The sequence below is a fragment of the Pleurodeles waltl genome, chromosome 8 (genome assembly GCF_031143425.1).
Source record: "Pleurodeles waltl isolate 20211129_DDA chromosome 8, aPleWal1.hap1.20221129, whole genome shotgun sequence".
Taxonomy (NCBI): domain Eukaryota; kingdom Metazoa; phylum Chordata; class Amphibia; order Caudata; family Salamandridae; genus Pleurodeles; species Pleurodeles waltl.
In genome coordinates this window covers 1,265,579,203-1,265,598,919 of record NC_090447.1, presented here as the reverse complement: position 1 = coordinate 1,265,598,919, position 19,717 = coordinate 1,265,579,203, and the positions used below count along the sequence as shown (strand labels likewise).

Here is a 19,717-nt window from a genome sequence, read left to right as displayed (position 1 = left end):
ATTGCCCCCCTATAGTCTGGCTAGAAATCTGAGATACAAACATCAGCTTTTGCTCTGCCCCCGGCGCTTCAGAACAGCTAAGTATGGCAGTCACCCATATCCTATCTTGGCCTGCGCTATTGGAACAAACTCCCCCTGCAAATGTCCTGATCTACTGTGTTTTAAAAACCTCTTAAAAACTTGCCTCTTTTACTTCTGTTTCCCTCCGTTCTCTCCCCCTCGGCCAGTGCTCCAGGGCCAAGATACCCACTTGGGGCTGAGTCAGGCGCTATATCAAATGGCAACAATAATAACAATAATAATAATAATCTAAGCTGAACACATTCACCTAGTCCTATATCCCATCTTCTTTAATTTGTCTGTTTCCAATATTATTCCCCCGGTTCTTCCTTTTCATCCACTTTTTACTAGTCTCGAATTCCCTTCTATGTTTTTCTGCCTGTCTTTGCACCCCATGCTACACATATCCCTTATCTGTTTTCATTTTTCTATACTTCAGTTTTCTGCGATGTCGGTCTCTTCACACTAGCAACCCCAGTGCTTTCAATGAACAAAGTAGAAAACCTTTCTAAAATCCTATGGAGGATCCAGAATTCAAGGTGTAAGGCGTGTTATGGCATACCTTCTGGGAAAAGTCTAAATGAACCTAACGTCATGGACTTAATTTTGAATTTGACTGCACTCTGTACCATACATGAGATGATGTGCAGTGCTGTATAAAAATTGTGTTCTGGATCAAGATGCAGCGCAAGCACTTGTCAGTGCTAAGATTAATTCAAACATTCCATCCATCACCAAGTATTTTTGTATTTGATGCCCTAAGTGCCACAGGCATGCCCAAAAATGGGTCCTGGGCTCCCTGTGCCACTGGAACCAAGGTATATCTGGCTGAAGAACCCTAATAAGGATGAAATTGTTCCTAGGTTGCTTGCATTCCGGTTCAGTGAGGGCCTTGCCTGGTAGTTCGAACTGGACTCTTCCCAATAGGAGCATGGTCAAAACTGATTTGCATATGGCTGGGTCGAAGCTTAAGTGGCATGTTGGGCAAAAAACAATGAATTGGGACGGGCCCGACTGTTTGCCAGTTGCTGAGATTAATCCAAGCATTCTATCCATCTCTTTGTTGTTTTTAGATTCACTAAATTATAGCTTGGGACTGAAACAAAGGGGAGGGATAAAATATGTCATGAAGTAAAGTTCTGCATTCTTATTACTTATTTACTTACATTTTTGAAAAGAGGATAAGTACAGCACATGACTCTGTTGGCCTCAAACCAAATCTGCCAGGATTTGGACGGATGATGTGGAGTTGGAATGATCGGGGAAATGGTAGGATTGATGCCATAATGATTTGAAATAGGATTAGGGTGTCCCCTTATAAAATACTAAGCTGAGCCTGCAAACCTTTAAATTGTAGCTTTGGAATAATCAAAAGGTACGGAGTCCTTAGGCTAATAAACTGAGAAGACCTGCTCTCCCTTGCACAAGAGTTGTGCTGGACTGATCATGCAAACCAGAGCTAAGAAGGCCAGCTTTCTGGTCTGTCCTCTGGGGCAGCGGTGTAACATTAGGCCGGAGTGCCATGAGTCTGATGGTCCAGTAGCTCTGGGACAGAGAAGGAATTGAAGATCCAGCAGTTCACATTGGAGACTATTTGAAACTGTAGGCCTAACTGCTTTGCACAGTATCCCTAGGTAATGCCCCAGAGAAATGGGAGAGGCATTAGCACCTTTAACCGTAGTGATCTGTTGGAGCAGTGAGCTCAATGAAAATACTTTAGTGCAAAGGTTACTTTGTTCATCAGGATTAACCTCCAAGTCCTATTCAACTGTGTTCAGTTGCAGGTAGCTCTGGCTTTTGCCCAAGTCCAGCTAAAATACCCCAAACTTTATCCAGACGTGGTACTTAACTTTTTGCTGTGTTCTGTAAACAAAGTATCGGATTCCATGATAAGGTAACTCCCATTGGGATGAACTAAAGTAGGTATGGCTACTTTTCCATTTAGTAGTTAGGTAGTATATTTATCTTTATTGTAAACCAAGTTTCCACCATGCAGTCTATGTTCACTCGTGTGCTTTTGAATGGTCTGACTGACCAGGGTGACATGAAACTTTGCCACCGCAGATAGAAACATATATAGACATTCCCTCATCCTCCCATATGTTTGTCTTAAAACAATCCAGATTTTTTTTTTCAAAAAAGCTATGAAATAAACACAATAATTTTGTCAAATGATAGAAATAAAAAACAGGGCTGCCAGTTTTACAAAAATATGTAATATGAATATGAATAAAAAATGAACCATTTAATTTCTTCACATTTATATTCAAGAGATTGCTTTTTTCACAAATTTGTCAGTGCATTTGTCTCAAATACAAATATAAAGAAGTCTACATTGGAGCCAGTTTTGGACATTAAATATAACCGTGTATGCACAATGAGAATTCTTCTTTGAGTAATCTTTTACTTTTTCTCTCTTTTCCCTCTTTTTTCCTTTAAGACAAGATGACTTTTTCTACGCCTGGGTCGCCACGCCGAAACAGCCCAATCTCAGGTAACATTATTGTATCCAGTGTAATCATTGTCCATTTTGTAACACCTGTATATAAATACATAAAGTTGTCCATGTTGGAGTGGCAGTGGAAGGCTCTCCTGTTCTGGATCATTGATAGAATACAGTATCAGAGAGCCTCTAATCTCTAGGCCTTTGATTAACTAATTTCTACCAAAAGTCTTTGCCATCTGGGGATTGTTCACGTACTGTTGTTAAGTGAGTTGTTGGTCTCTGCCTGCTTCTTATCAGGCATGTGCGTTACTGTTCACTCACAATCCAGACTTGCAGATATTTTCACCAGACAACCCAGGGAGATGCCAAGCTGGATTTCAGACTGCCCTCTGATGCATTTAATGTAATGTGGTTGTAGGCTATGGAGGCGCAACCTGGGGAAGCCCACGCTGCAATAACAGCCTTAGATGTGGTATGTAGTTGCACCCAGCAGTTCAATTTAATGGGCTCTCAATTCAGTAACATTAGAAACTCCTGTGTATCAAATATGGAACAAAGAATTATTCAGAGAATTTTCCTGCTGCAAATATTGCTTTCTGAGGGGAAGAAGTACTGATCAAAGAATACTAGAAGAGCGGCGTACGATAGCAGCATAACATTTTGGTAAGACTTTCGCCTGGTCGGTTGTTTAACACTGCATTTCGGAAGTATATGGTGCTTGCATAAAGATGTTTATTAGATCTATCCCCACTCCAGACAGTTGTTTGATTTCCATAACTCTGAGGCCATCATGGCCACTCAAAGACATACACCACTATGCTTTTGTTTGGTACATCACCCCTCCCCATTGCTATCATTTTCATAGTTCACAAATGCATCTGTTGTTAATCCCCACAAACCCATGTAAATAAAGTAGTTTAACTTCCTTCTGACTGCATTATTAGATGCCCAAGTACAGTACGACCCAATGAAGGCTGTTAAAATGATGCTATAGAATTGTATTCCTCTGCACGTGTATCATGTCACTTTCTTCACAGTGTTGGGACCTTAAATGTCTTGGCCATTTTCATTACCTCTTTTCTGATTGGGTAGATGGGACTGCAGCTGTAACTGAGGTCATTTACTGATCTCCTCCGGTGTTTGGGAGATACAAAAATATGATGACAAGCAGCTGGCTACAGTTTAACTCTGGGAACACCAAGAACAGGGCCGGCTTTAGGGTGGTGTGAGCGGTGTGGCTGCACCGGGTGCTGGCCTGGATTGGGGCGGGGGGGGGGGGGGACACTGACCTCAAGGTGGCGCTGTCTTTAGCAATGACTTACGAAACTTGCAATTTAAAAGCACCTACTGAAAAGTTCCTTGTGTGTCCAGCCTTCAGGAAACAATTAAAATGTCAAGAATCCTCTTGTGATTAATGTTCCTGCTAGGGGGAGAGAGATATGGGGGTTTGTAGTTCTGACTCGCAGTAAAGTAGCGTAGAGGGTTAATATGCCTGCTACAAAGAACAGAACTATATTTTATGTGGGTTGGTGAATGAATTAGTAAAGCCAGCCTTTACTAGTGCCTTAAAACAAATGAATGTATGTGAAAGGGGGGCTATGGAGAGATGAGGGGCCCATTTGCTGTGTGGTAGTGAGTGAATCTGAGGAGGTGGTCATGGGGTGGGGGCTGTCAAAAATGACTGTCACACAGGGCGCCACCAGCACTAAAGCTGGTCCTGACCAAGAATCTAGTATTTAGTACCCTGCAGCACCTGGTGAAGAAGGGCTAATTTAACTCAGTTCTTACTTTCTGAAACTATCTATGTTTATCGCAGTCATCAGTCCATAAAATGTGGAATTTTACAAATTTAAAGAATGGTTTAACAATAAAAACAGATCCATATTCAGACAAACTTTAACTGACAGCGGGTATTTGCTCATTGTGATTGTACGATCCATATAAGACAATCTTGCAAAAGCAAAGCAGTCTTCTTTTTAGAGGTGATTTGATCATTTTTATACATAGGCCACAACCAGGTTTTGTATTCCTCCCTAAATATCAGTTGCAGCCTAGCAGAAAGTGGATAACATCCACTTTATTGACTGAATCCATGAGACACAGCGAAATCAAAATAAAATGGTCTTTCTCCTTCAATCCCCTTATAGCCCCTCAGGCAGTTACCAATCCCTGTTCTCAGAATTTCAATTCAAAGATTTTTAGAGGGTAAATGAGTAGACAAAATCAGATCCCAGCAGATCCAGATCAAATTTTAACTAATTTGAAAGTGAGCTCCATCTGTTTTCTTGCCCAAGTCAGTCCCTGATCTACAATGTCATAATGTGAACTTGAGAGATTCATTGTGTTCCTTGTGTCCCGTATATTTCAAAACTTTTAAAAGTATTAAGTACCTTATCAATATGTTTTCTGAAATTTCAAGCATTTGCAGATTCCTCCTCCATTAGCAGCATGATGAATGCATTTTCCTTTTATAGTCAATATTTACAGAAGCCTGAACTTATTTGGTCATTGACTGCTCTAGCACCTGCCATGAGACAAGGTTCACCTGGGCAATCACATTAGATGGAAGGCCAAAAGTTATTTTATTGTAGATACCTAAACATTAACCCAAATGTCCAGTGCTAGAAGCTCAGCACACTATAGGGCTAAGGCCATGATGTTAACCTGAAACTCCCATATAAAAGGATAGTTGGAGTGTCTACCATACAGGGAGTGCAGAATTATTAGGCAAGTTGTATTTTTGAGGATTAATTTTATTATTGAACAACAACCATGTTCTCAATGAACCCAAAAAACTCATTAATATCAAAGCTGAATATTTTTGGAAGTAGTTTTTAGTTTGTTTTTAGTTTTAGCTATGTTAGGGGGATATCTGTGTGTGCAGGTGACTATTACTGTGCATAATTATTAGGCAACTTAACAAAAAAAATATATATACCCATTTCAATTATTTATTATTACCAGTGAAACCAATATAACATCTCAACATTCACAAATATACATTTCTGACATTCAAAAACAAACCAAAAACAAATCAGTGACCAATATAGCCACCTTTCTTTGCAAGGACACTCAAAAGCCTGCCATCCATGGATTCTGTCAGTGTTTTGATCTGTTCACCATCAACATTGCGTGCAGCAGCAACCACAGCCTCCCAGACACTGTTCAGAGAGGTGTACTGTTTTCCCTCCTTGTAAATCTCACATTTGATGATGGACCACAGGTTCTCAATGGGGTTCAGATCAGGTGAACAAGGAGGCCATGTCATTAGATTTCCTTCTTTTATACCCTTTCTTGCCAGCCACGCTGTGGAGTACTTGGACGCGTGTGATGGAGCATTGTCCTGCATGAAAATCATGTTTTTCTTGAAGGATGCAGACTTCTTCCTGTACCACTGCTTGAAGAAGGTGTCTTCCAGGAACTGGCAGTAGGACTGGGAGTTGAGCTTGACTCCATCCTCAACCCGAAAAGGCCCCACAAGCTCATCTTTGATGATACCAGCCCAAACCAGTATTCCACCTCCACCTTGCTGGCGTCTGAGTCGGACTGGAGCTCTCTGCCCTTTACCAATCCAGCCACGGGCCCATCCATCTGGCCCATCAAGACTCACTCTCATTTCATCAGTCCATAAAACCTTAGAAAAATCAGTCTTGAGATATTTCTTGGCCCATTCTTGACGTTTCAGCTTGTGTGTCTTGTTCAGTGGTGGTCGTCTTTCAGCCTTTCTTACCTTGGCCATGTCTCTGAGTATTGCACACCTTGTGCTTTTGGGCACTCCAGTGATGTTGCAGCTCTGAAATATGGCCAAACTGGTGGCAAGTGGCATCGTGGCAGCTGCACGCTTGACTTTTCTCAGTTCATGGGCAGTTATTTTGCGCCTTGGTTTTTCCACACGCTTCTTGCGACCCTGTTGACTATTTTGAATGAAACGCTTGATTGTTCGATGATCACGCTTCAGAAGCTTTGCAATTTTAAGAGTGCTGCATCCCTCTGCAAGATATCTCACTATTTTTGACTTTTCGGAGCCTGTCAAGTCCTTCTTTTGACCCATTTTGCCAAAGGAAAGGAAGTTGCCTGATAATTATGCACACCTGATATAGGGTGTTGATGTCATTAGACCACACCCCTTCTCATTACAGAGATGCTGCCCTATTACCAACAGGCATGGCAGTGTGACCAGAATAATACAACAACAAAAGATACCGCAGCACTCTCAATGAGTCCACAATGATGTTTTAAATTTTATGAATAAAATTCAATGAGAAGCTTATATGATTCTATCCTTTTATTGGCATGTAAGTACATCACTTCTTCATATGAATAATTGTAAGTCCATCCACAGCCAACACGTGTTTCATCTCCTCTGTGACCTTTTCAAGGCTAAAAAGTCCAAAATGTTCTCAAAAGAAGTAGTACTGCCGCAAAGAAGTTCAACTAGAACTAATCATTATAAAAGTAAGGTATGGTTGATAAGGTCACCACCAGTAGACAATAGAAAATGCCACATGCCAAGTAGACTTCAAACCAATGGCCGAAAACACAGTAACCCAGTAAGTAAATTAAGCCTTGTTGAGAAGGTTCTATAGTCTTGCCCGAATGAGAAAATCAACCAAGACAGGACATGTAAAATTGGCCAAAACATTGGAAAGATGAACAGAAAAAACTGCTAAAATGTAAGGGTGATGTGTTAAGTCTACCGTCGGTTAACTCCCACGAGGCAGAGAACAGGGATTTGTATAGTAATGTGATCCCATAGACGAATGACCATGATAAGCCATGTACCAAGAAGAACAGCAACAGAATAGTTTGGTGTCCCAATAGAAAGACCTCCCAGCTTCATTTAACTAATAAATGTTAGTCCTAAATATTAGGACTGACTCTTTCCAACTCTGCTTCAACAAGGTTCCACCTAAATGGGATTGGCATCTCAACACTGAAAATCAAGACCTTGATATTATCTAAATCGATTGCCAACTTATTTTCATAATAGTACTGTTGGATTTTTTTGCTTATGCAGGGTCATCCCCAATCTTTTTGCCGCCTACCTCCTATTTGTTCTGACCTGTTGCTGTTGGCTTTTGAACTCTGAGCACTTTACCACTAACCAGTGCTAAAGTGCATATGCTCTCTGTGTAAATTGTATGGTTGATTGGTTTATCCATGATTGGGATATTTGATTTACTAGTAAGTCCCTAGTAGAGTGCACTAGAGGTGCCAGGGCCTGTAAATCAAATGCTACTAGTGGGCCTGCAGAACTGGTTGTGCCACCCACATAAGTAGCTCTGTAATCATGTCTCAGACCTGCCACTGCAGTGTCTGTGTGTGCAGTTTTAACTGTAAATTCGACGTGGCAAGTGTACCCACTTGCCAGGCCTAAACCTACCCTTTTCCTACATGTCAGACCACCCTAGGGTAGGCCCTAGGTAGCCCCAAGGGCAGGGTGCAGTGTATGGTTAAGGTTGAACATATAGGGGGTTATTCTAACTTTGGAGGAGTGTTAATCCGTCCCAAAAGTGACGGTAAAGTGACGGATATACCACCAGCCGTATTACGAGTTCCATAGGATATAATGGACTCGTAATACGGCTGGTGGTAAATCCATCACTTTTCCGTCACTTTTGGGACGGATTAACACCTCCTCCAAAGTTGGAATAACCCCCATAGTAATGTTTTGTATGTCCTGACAGTGACATATTGATAAATTCTTTTTTCACTGTTGCAAGGACTGTCCCTCTAATAGGTTAACATGGGGGCTACCTTTAAATCTGATTAAAGTGTAGATTCCCTTTGGGAGCGGATGGACATGTGGAGTTTGGGGTCTCTGAGCTCACAATTTAAAAATACATCTTTTAGTAAAGTTGATTTTAAGATTGTGTGTTTGAAAATGCCACTTTTAGAAACTGAGCATGTTCTTGCTTATACCATTTCTGTGACTCTGCCTGTTTGTGGATTCCCTATCTGGGTCAGTTTGACAGTTGGGCTGGTTGCACCTCACACTAGAAAGTGATACAGAGGGAGCTGGGGTGTAGTCTACATTTCCTGATGAGCCATCTGTGCTAAGAGGGAGGGGATGAGTGGTCACTTACACTTGAAAGGGCTGTGCCTGTCCTCGCACAATGCAGTCTCTGACCCCTTGGTGAGTGTCTGGGGCCTAGCCTGGGAAAGGGAGGATTTCACATTCAAAAGAGACTTTACTTTGAAGTAGGCCTACTTCAAAGGAGAAATTGGGAATAAGAAGGGCACCCAAAACCACAGACTTTAGATCACTTCTGGACATCAAGAGGAACCTCTGCCTGGAGAAGAGCTGAGGAGAAGTGCTGCCCTGCCTGTGACTGTGCTTTGTGGAGCTATCCTGCAGTTGCTGCTTCTGCCAGAGTAAGAGAGCAAAGACTGGACTTTGTGTGCCTTCCATCTTGTAAAGAAATCTCCAAGGGCTTGATTTAGAGCTTGCCTCCTGTTGTTTGAAGTCTCAGGGACAGCAAGAGTTCTCTCTGCCAGCACCTGGAGTCTCTGGAGAGACTCCTGCTCTGACAAGAGGTGCCCTATCCAGTCCCTGGGCCCTTGAAAGGAAAGCTGGCGGAAATCCAAGGAAATCGACTTCGGACGACTTCGGACCGATGCCGCTGCTGAATCCGGTGACGCCGCCCACAACCGACTCCGTGATCTTTGCTGGAACACGACTACCTTCGCAGGCCTGATGCCACTGCAGCCCCGCTGAAGTCCGCGACTCCGTGGAAGTCGCCACACCACGTCGTGACCGACGCCGCTCGAAGTGCACGGATTCAATGTTTCGCATCGACGCCGCAATCCCCAACTTCGCACATCGACTTGTTTTTACTCTTCACCAAAGGTACTGTACTTGGGGGTCTACGCAACTCCGTGTCCGGCCCCGCTGGTGTCGGCTTGTTGGGAACGACTCCGTCACGATGCTGTGTTAACACCTCATCGAAGCATTTTGTGTTTCTAAGCGCTATTTTTTAGTTTAATCTTTAAAAATGCATAACTTGACTTGTGTATGTCGGATTTTTGTTGTCTTGGTCTTGTTTTGTTTAGATAATTCCTATTTGTCTAAACTGGTGTTGTCATTTTGCAGTGTTTTCATTAAGTTACTGTGTGTGTTGGTACAAATACTTTACACCTAGCACTCTGAAGTTAAGCCTACTGCTCTGCCAAGCTACCAAGGGGGTAAGCAGGGGTTAGCTGAGGGTGATTCATTTTTACTCTGACTAGAGTGAGGGTCCTTGCTTGAATAGGGGGTAACCTGACTGTCACCCAAAGACCCAATTTCTAACATTGGTGATCAGCGGTTGGGATTTGGACTTGTATTTGTACTTGACATACAGTGATTAAGTGTACACTACTGTTTGAGTTCAGACCACTACGTGACCAAATACTACTTGTTTGGTGATCTTTTGCTTTTTCTCTTAAGGACTCCTTTTTGTTCCACTTCCATGATTTTGCTGATCCCTTAACTGATTCTTTTTACTTCATTGGGAACTTATTTTCTGCCTTTGGAACTTTGCAACTTTGCACTTGTGACCATCATGTCTCAATCTGGAGATGCAACAGCTGGAGCTGTCTTTGAAATAGAGAAACTGAAAGAGTACTCAGTTGCTCAATTGAAACAGTTCCTTAAAGATCTTGATAGTCCTAATGAGAGCTCCACCAGGGAGTTGGAGCTGCATAAGGCACAAAGGGCCTGGGTGACAGTCAAGGAGGCTAGAGGGCACGCAGAGGAGGAGGATGTGGGTGGGGAAGTGCAGAGGATACACAGTGGTGTAGTGGAGGTACCTGTTAATGCCTGGGGGGAGGGTCCCCAGGAGGAGTAGCAGGGTGTCACCCTAGGGTCTGACTCCTGAAGAGTTACAGGACAGACAGACAGGCATAGAGCGCTCACCGGTTGAAGTTCAAGGAGTTGAGGAGGCAAAGGGAGAGGGAGTTGGATGAAAGGAGGAGGGACTTAGAGATCAAAAAGAGGATTTGGGCTTATGAACTCAAAATGAAGGAGCTGGAAGTCATAAGGGCTGAGTCCAGCTGGACTGGTGGCAGCAACAATTTTATATCCAATGCTGCTGAAGAAGTGCACATGCCCAGAGATGTGGTGCCCTACCTTAAGGAGGCAGTTAACACACACCAGGAGGTTCAGGGGTATGAGGTAGCTCCAGTGATGCACAGGGTCTCTGAGGTGGATTGGGGAACTGGCATGGGGAGTCATATTCCTACTGGTGAGAGGGACACTCTACTGATTCTAGGTGACAGTAACACCTAGGTTCCCCCCAGTTAGAAGTCCTGGTTATGGAGTGTGAAGACATCCCAGAAAAGTGTGGGTTGAGTGTCAGGGACAGTCAGGTACTGTCTCACCAGTCTCAGGAGGGTGATGGGGGGTGCTTTTTCAAAGCAGAGTCACTGGATGGTTGGGTGAAGGGTACTTTGGTTAATACATGTGAGGGGCTGAGTGATGTAATTGCTGGAGAGCATATGTCTAGTCTTTATTTTCCAGAGCTACACCAACACCAGGTGGAGTGTGAGTTCTCGGACCCCAGGGAACTTACACTGGAGGCATACCTTTGGGTGAGTACCAGAGATTCTGAAGAGGCATTTGGGGGTGCTCCTGGGGGGAGTGGTCTAGGTATTTCCCAACCAGGTGAGGTAGGGAAGGATTGCAGTGCCCCAGGTAGGTCCCAGTGTAGTGGGATGGGTGAGGAACCTCATGTCCAGTCTCAGAGGAGAGGGAATGGGGATGGGCGGAAGCCCAAGGTGCCTGAGATCCGGTCCCAGGTCCTGGAGGGTTCCATGAGGGAACACCAGGAGGGGAGCCTAGCCTGTAACGTGTAGGGCCATCTGTTGAGGGAGACCCCATAGTGTCAGGAGAACTTGGAGGGGCAGCTGTAGTCAGCGTCCCACCAGTTCTGGTGTCTGGCAGTACCACTTCTAGTGAGGGGGTGCAGAGGTCCAGACAGAGGGTTGAGAGGGGGTTGCGGACCCCAGTGGAGAACCTGGAGGGTCAGGGGGCAGCTCTGAGAGCAGAGCCCCCCAGGAATGACCTTGGTGAGACCATTTCTGGGTTGGAGGGAATCCAGACTCTGCCAGATGGGAAGGGGTCAAGAGACCTGCGCCAGCCAGACTCTTGTGTGACCCTTGGGGACAGTGTGTCCCTTGAGGGGGTAAGTGTGCCCCCCTGGAAGTCCTGGTGTACCAGTCAGTGGTTCAACCGCAGGGTGGTGACTCTTGGTTGGATGACCAGGTTCAGAGGGTAAACCCTGACCTGGTGGGGGGTAGGTAAGACCCCCAGGAAGTCCTGGGTTGGCAGGCGGTGGTCCAGTCTGTGGGTACAGACCCCGTCCCCCCTGACCTGGAGGAAGGGGCTACTGCTAAGAGTGCCCCTACCAGGTTGTCTTCTGGGGGGCCACTCCTAGTTGGGGGGTACAGGACCCAAGAAGGGAGGGCAGGGGGAGGGAAGCCTCATCCCTGGCCCTAATCCAACCTAAAGGTATAGACCCCAGATTGGAGGACCAGTTGCAGGTTAACGTCCCTGCACTGGTGGGAGAATTGTTCAGGACTGCTTCTACAAGCACCCTGACAATTTTGGACTCTGGGGTGCTGCTCCTGCAGGGAGGGTACAGAGCCCCAGAGGGGAGGACCAGGGTCAGGTTGTCATCCTGACCTGGTGGAAGGGAGAGTGGTCAAAGGGTGCCAGGCACCTGGGGCTGCCGCCCCCCACTCTCTACAGTCACAGTGGTTGGAGAGGCCTGAGGTTGGGCTTTCATCCCTGACAGTTGTCAGGGGTCACTGTGGCTTGCTGTCCTAGTGGACAGAGTTGGCCCTGGGGAGGGGACGGGAGTCACACACCGGGGGTGGAGTGGGCAACACCACTGTGTTAGCCCTGGTGGTGCTATCTGCCCATTGGGATAAATCTGTGAGCAAAGTAAAGTTAGGTGCTGCACAGATGGTATCTGCGGATGTGGAGAAGGGTTCCCCATGGGTTAGCTTAGTGGGCCCTGAGAGTATGGACAGAGGGATCCAACTGGAGTCAGGAAGGCGTAGAACTGGAACATGCCCCTGCTGTTGTGGGCCTGGGTCCTTGTTCTATCACCCCAATCAGGGAAGTACATCAAGGTATTGATTGTTCTCCCCTGGCTTTAGGCTGGTAGGGGGTCGTGTTGGACTTTTTTGCTTATGCAGGGTCATCCCCAATCTTTTTGCCTCCTGCCTCCTATTTTTTCTGACCTGTTGCTGTTGGCTTTTGAACTCTGGGCACTTTACCACTGCTAACCAGTGCTAACGTGCATATGCTCTCTGTAAATTGTATGGTTGATTGGTTTTTCCATGATTGGCAAATTTGATTTACTAGTAAGTCCCTAGTAGAGTGCACTAGAGATGCCAGGGCCTGTAAAACAAATTCTACTAGTGGGCCTGCAGCACTGGTTGTGCCACCCACATAAGTAGCTCTGCAATCATGTCTCAGACCTGCCACTGCAGTGCCTGTGTGTGCAGTTTTAACTTTAAATTCGACTTGGCAAGTGTACCCACTTGTCAGGCCTTAACCTTCCCTTTTCCTACATGTAAGACACCCCTAAGTTAGGCCCTAGGTAGCCCCAAGGGTAGGGTGCAGTGATTGGTTACGGTAGGACATATAGTAATGTGTTTTATATGTCCTGACAGTGAAATATTGCTAAGTTCGTTTTTCACTGTTGCAAGGCCTGTCCCTCTCATAGGTTAACATGGGGGCTACCTTTAAATCTGACTAAAGTGTACATTCCCTTTGGGAGCAGTTAGACATGTGGAGTTTGGGGTTTCTGAGCTCACAATTTAAAAATACATATTTTAGTAAAGTTGATTTTAAGATTGTGTGTTTGAAAATGCCACTTATAGAAAGTTAGCATTTTCTTGCTTATACCATTTCTGTGACTCTGCCTGTTTGTGGATTCCCTGTCTGGGTCAGTTTTACAGTTGGGCTGATTGCACCTCACACTAGACAGTGATACAAAGGGTGTAGGCTGCATATCCTGATGAGCCATCTGTGCTAGGAGGGTGGGGAGGAGTGGTTACTTACACCTGAAAGGGCTGTGCCTGTCCTCACACAATGCAGTCTCCGACCACCTGGTGAGTGTCTGGGGCCTGGCCTGGGAAAGGCAGGATTTCACCTTCAAAAGATACTTTACTTTGAAGGAGGCCTACTTCAAAGGAGAAATTGGGTATAAGAAGGGCACCCAAAACCACAGACTTTAGATCACTTCTGGACATCAAGAGGAACCTCTGCCTGGAGAAGAGCTGAAGAGCTGAGGAGAAGTGCTGCCCTGCCTGTGACTGTGCTTTGTGGAGCTATCCTGCAGTTGCTGCCTCTGCCAGAGTAAGAGGGCAAAGACTGGACTTTGTGTGCCTTCCATCTTGTAAATAAATCTCCAAGGGCTTGATTTAGAGCTTTCCTCCTGTTTTTTGAAGTCTCAGGGACAGCAAAGTCTTCTCTCTGTCAGCACCTGGAGTCTCTGGAGAGACTCCTGCTCTGACAAGTGGTGCCCTATCCAGTCCCTGGGCCCTAGAAAGGAAAGCTGGTGGAAATCCAAGGAAATCGACTTCAGACGACTTCGGACCGATGCCGCTGCTCAGTCCGGTGAAGCCGCCTGCAACCGACTCCGTGATCTTCGCTGGAACGCGACGACCTCCGCAGGCCCGACCCTGCCGCAGGCCCCGCTGCAGTCCGTGACTCCGTGGAAGTCGCCGCACCGCGTTGTGACTGACGCCGTTCGAAGTGCGCGGATTCAACGTTTCGCACCAGTGCCGCGATCCCCGACTTCGTGCATCGACTTGTTTTCACTCTTCACCAAAGGTACTGTACTTGGGGGTCTGCGCGACTCCGTGTCCGGCGCAGCTGGCGTCGGCTTGTTGAGAACGACTCCGTCACGACGCCGTGTTAACACCTCATCAAAGCATTTTGTGTTTCTACGCGCTATTTTTTAGTATAATCTTTACAAATTCATAACTTGACTTGTGAATGTCGGATTTTTGTCATTTTGGTCTTGTTTTATTTCGATAAATATTTCCTATTTGTCTAAACTGGTGTTGTCATTTTGTAGTGTTTTCATTAAGTTACTGTGTGTGTTGGTACAAATACTTTACACCTAGCACTCTGAAGTTAAGCCTACTGCTCTGCCAAGCTACCAAGGGGGTAAGCAGGGGTTAGCTGAGGGTGATTCTCTTTTACCCTGACTAGAGTGAGGGTCCTTGCTTGAACAGGGGTAACCTGACTGTCAACCAAAGGCCCCATTTCTAACAAGTACATCTCCAGTGTGTCTAATTTATGCTGAAATTCTTTGGCTGTAAGGTTCATTACTACAAGATCGTCAGATTACAGCAAATTTGCTATATGATCTTTGCTATTTTCAATAATCTCTAAAGGCCAGCCAGAAAAAAGGGCAAAGCAGGAGAATTTACAATCCTTTTGTATCCCTTTGTGTATTCTGTTTATGCTTTTATGGCATTTTGCTGATTAAAGTACTTTGAATGGGTAAAAACAAAGATATTTCGTGTATATTATCCACAAATAGCTTTCCATGTCCAGCGAGAGACCAATCAGATGTTATTGAGAGCAGGTCTATGTTTGTACATCTTCTTTCAGTTTGACTTCTAGAACTACCCACATGCTTCTCAGCACATTTCTTTAGAAATTTAGGTGACCGGGATGTGATGGAATCATCACCACCTCAAAGGTCACTAGAACTCTTCAAAGGCTATAAAATTAGTATATGGTTGCCTCTACCAGGTCTTACATCAACTTCTGTACCTTTCTCAGCTGTGGACAATATTGAATTTTCACAGGACTTGTGCGGCGGACAAGACAAATTGATTAAATCCACACATTGCCCAGTCACAATGATATGTGAATAAAAAAAGCTTCCACAGCTAACTGTGTAATAGTGTAAAGGCCATTTAAAATATCTAAAAGTAAATTACAGTTTCAGACATCTCATTCCCATATTATTAAAAAATGCCAGTAGCCAAGTCCCAAGAGGCCACTGAAATACCTAAGTTCTTTAGAAATGTAACTTGCATATCAAGCTTTGATAACAGTTAATTGATGGATTCAACCGATGCAGCTAAGGTGTGAAACATATATTTTATTAAGCTAATTAAAAGGTGAACAGAAACATGGCCATAGTTGAACATAGAAGCATCTGCAAACTTAAATGATCCCCAACACATTGACGTCTTTGGAGACTATAGATGCATTAGAGCCACTAAATTATCCATGTTATCTGCTGAAGGGTCTGAAACCTATATTTCTGGATTGGACTTAAGCCTCCCAATGATGAACTATCCAAATTGTAAGCTGGAGTATAATTTCTGTTAGTGCAGAGCGGCTCAGCAGCTCTGTACCTATATTCACAACTTTAAGGTTCTCAGAAGCACTATCAGTACCATCTGATGGGGCAGTAGTGCTCGCAGACACGGGCGAGAGAGCCACAGATTCTATTTGTGCTTTAGAACTCGCAACCCCAAAGAAATAACCTGTTAGGAATATATTTTTACTACTTAAAGACTAATATGGCAACATCATGCAGAGGGCTCGGAGAAGCTTTGTTGGCTGCAGCCACTAAACACTTTGGCCCCGATTCACAAAGAGCCTCCGCACTTGTGACGAAGGCTCCTCAGTAGTGGAGGATCTCCGCAATGGAAAACTGCAGTGCGGAGATCCTGCCATGAGTGCAGAGATCCTTCCACAACTGAGAAGTCTCCGCCATGAGTGCAGAGATCCTTCCACAACTGAGAATCCTCTGCCATGAGTGCAGAGGCTCTTTGTGAATTGGGGGCTGTGGTTTTGTAATGATTTTCTGCTGTGTAAATAGCTATAGATTCAAACTAAACCAATTAAAACATATACAACTTCAAGTCATGAAATAACACTAAAGTACATTTTAGACAAATGTTTGGGCCTGTCCCAGCCCCATCCTTCCTTCCAGACAGCCTTTCACACTTCGCACACGTTGCTTACTACGGTGCTTCAAGAGGATGTGCTGCTGAAAAGTCATTGGTGGCCAATCCCAAGCAGCCACATCACCACGACTGAAACCTGCCTTAGCTGCCCATGTTACAGGTTCCAGCACAAAATTGGAGGAGTCCTGATGAAAAGAACACAGAAAGGGGCCTTAGCCCCACAAATCCGTGGGTGATATAGCAGCAAAGTGTTAATGAAGCAAAGAAAGTTCAAGTGCATTTAGGAAGCACAACACAAAATAAACTTACCAACACCCTAAAGGTTCATTGGTGGCCAATCTTTGGTGGCCATGTCCACTTGGGTCACTGGTTCCAGCAGCCAATGCGATGAGTCACAATGACGAGGACATGGTAAGGAGCATGCATAGAGCAAATAAAGTGTGAGTGAGCTTTGGTCAATCTGTGATTCTGATAGGGACTCACAAGAATGTGTTGGTGATTTTCAACACTACCCTTTCACTATGGCCACAGTTTAATATCTGTAAACAATGCTTCATTTATCTCAACTAAGAAGAAGTGATGGGTGATCAGGGGTGTGGAATTTATTAAAATATCTACTTGTCCAGTGGACATGTTGCTTCTCAAATCTACTTGTCCTGTAAAAAGATCTACTTGTCCCTTTGGTGCCATGTAGTGTGGCAACAAATGATGGCAGCAATCTCATTATGTAAGTGCTCTGATAATAGCCTCTCTGATTATGCCAGGGCTACTACCATAGTAGGGCTTGAATACTTGCAGTTCCAATCCCTACTGTAGCAATTTCCTTATTTTGCCACCTTTCTGCAGATCTGCATACTGGGGCTGGAGGAAGCAGTAAGCAATAGTTCCAGGGCTGGAACGCCTTTGAGTCTGCAAACCTACTAACCTGCATGTTTTAAAGATTTTTTACCAGCTTCTCTCTAATATTTTCCCATAATAAGAAAGGTTGGACATTTACGTCTGACAATGGCAGAATTAGAACTTCTTCCAGGGTTGGGAAGAAAGTGGCTGGAGGGAAAATGAACTTGCAAATGCTCAATAGATTTTTACATGAGCAAATCTACACATCGTATTTACCCATGCTAAAATACAGTTCACAAATATTTTATAGGGGTACGACATATACCATGGGTGCACTTTTGTGACTTTCTTTAAGAATTTGGGGCCACATGTAGGTAGGTTCAGATTTGCGACCTGCAAATTGCGAGTCGCATATCCAAATGTAGGATGGTGTCCCTGACACCATCTGTGATTCGCAAGGGCTTCGCAAATGCCCACCTCATGAATAATCATGAGGTGGGTCGCAATTTGCGACCCCCTCGCGAATGGCGGCCCTCACAGGGATGGTGGCCTGCTGGAGACAGCAGACCACCATGTCTGTGACTGCTTTTCAATAAAGCAGTTTTTTTTTTTTTTTTTTTTTTTTGTAATGCAGCCTGTTTTCCTTAAAGGAAAACGAGATGCCTAACAAAAACGAAAAATGAAACGTTTTCGTTTCATTTTTTCAGAGCAGGCAGTGGTCTGCAGGACCACTGCCTGCTCTGAAAAAATGTTTACAGTGACATTCACAATGGGGAAGGGGTCCCATGGGGATCCCTTCCCTTTTGCGAAAGTGTTAGCACCCATTTGAAATGGGTGCAAACTGCGATTGGTTTGCGCCCGTGTTCGCGGTCACAAAACAATCCTACATTGCACTGCGAGTCGCAATTAGGAAGGGATCACCCCTTACTAATTGCGAGTCGCAAACCCGTTTTGCGATTCGGTAATCAGGTTACCGAATCGCAAAACTGGGTTTGTGCATCGAAATGTGCTTTTTTGCATGTCGCAAACAGCGAAAGTCGCTGTTTGCGACATGCAAAAAGCTACCTACATGTGGGTCTTGGTCCCTAATTAGGTCTGGTGTTAAAGACATTTTGTTTTTATTAAACTTCTATTTCTCTCTCTTTCGGACGGCTTTACTGTGAGTGATCGCATTCTGCTCTTCCACAAGGAGCATATTGGCACACAAAGTAGTTTTGTTCAGTGTCAGGAACTACAGTGGCAATCAGTGACGTAACGAAACTGGAGGGTGCCCCTTTGTAAAGAACATGGAGGAGCCCCCTCTCCAGACTCACTCAGGGCAGGTGCTGTGCTGAAGGGGCCCCCTGGAGGGGGGCTGTGGGGCCTTTGCTATGCCGCTGGTGGCAACATGTGCTTTTAGAGTTCAAAAACTTTTTTTGGGGGGGTGGGGTTTGCCAGTGTTTGTTACAATGTTGAGGGCCTGGTAGCTTCCACAACAATAAAGTGTTACAAAAGCCATGTCAAAACAAAACACGCATTGATGAAACTAAAAGACTTATAAAAATATGTCAGATCAGTTGGCTTTGTCAGTGTTTGTTAATTTTCATGCTTCCCATAATCGTGTTGAAAATGGTTACACTGATTTTCCATTAGAAATATTTTTGGGAAATACTAGCATGCATCAACACATTTTACTATATGACACTTAATTTGCATATAATCAGAGAGCATTATACTTAGCCTCATAGCCTAAACTTTTCAAACATGTGTATACACGTTTTTCTTTTTTGTACTGGAACCAACGTCAGTAGTGAAGTGTGACCTTAAAACATTTATTTACCGCACTCGCCCTAATAATGAAGGCTTTCAAATAATGAACCATAAATACAAGTTCGAACAGCTTTATCTTTTGGAAACACATTACCTCAACTGCAGAGAGTTCCACTCTCTGTAAACAGTTTGTGCGGGGGTTGGGCCTACTTGTCCCAAGGACAAAGTAAACATAAAAACTTGTTGCCCTTGACCCCAAACAAGATGTCCCTGGCGTCGGGCGATAGGAATTCCACATCCCTGGTGATAGAAGGGAATTCACCATGGAGTCTAGGTTACCCCCATTGCCCTTCTTTGGTATGGCCTAAAAGCAGATGTTCGTTCTAAATGAAGCCAAAAGTGCTTAGATACATGGATCTTTATAAAAGGAATTATGTGCCTGTAGCCAGGAGATTGTGTTATTGGCTTCCAGCAGAGGCCTGAATAATGTTTCCTGTAGTTATCCTTCACATCCCAGCTATTCTGCTCATGGATTTGTGCAATACAACTGTACAACCCTCGGATGCCCTGCAGCCTTATTCCATTAAGCTGGCAACCAAGACCTGTTTATGCTCGCTTCCTCCAGCAAGGGTGGATCAGTGTATAGAACAGGATTCCTAATACTATTAGATCCGCTCGAACCCAAATCAG

General features: G+C 44.6%; 1 protein-coding gene across 2 annotated transcripts in view; it reads left to right on the top strand.

Annotated features, from left to right (window-relative positions):
• Positions 1–19,717, top strand: part of MTUS2 (microtubule associated scaffold protein 2) — a 1,534,604-nt gene that overhangs the window by 1,076,031 nt on the left and 438,856 nt on the right. For both annotated transcript variants that reach the window (XM_069202199.1, XM_069202200.1), the window contains exon 7: positions 2,501–2,554. In XM_069202199.1, coding sequence (XP_069058300.1) covers positions 2,501–2,554 — 54 coding nt within the window. The remainder of the gene's footprint in view (positions 1–2,500; positions 2,555–19,717) is intronic.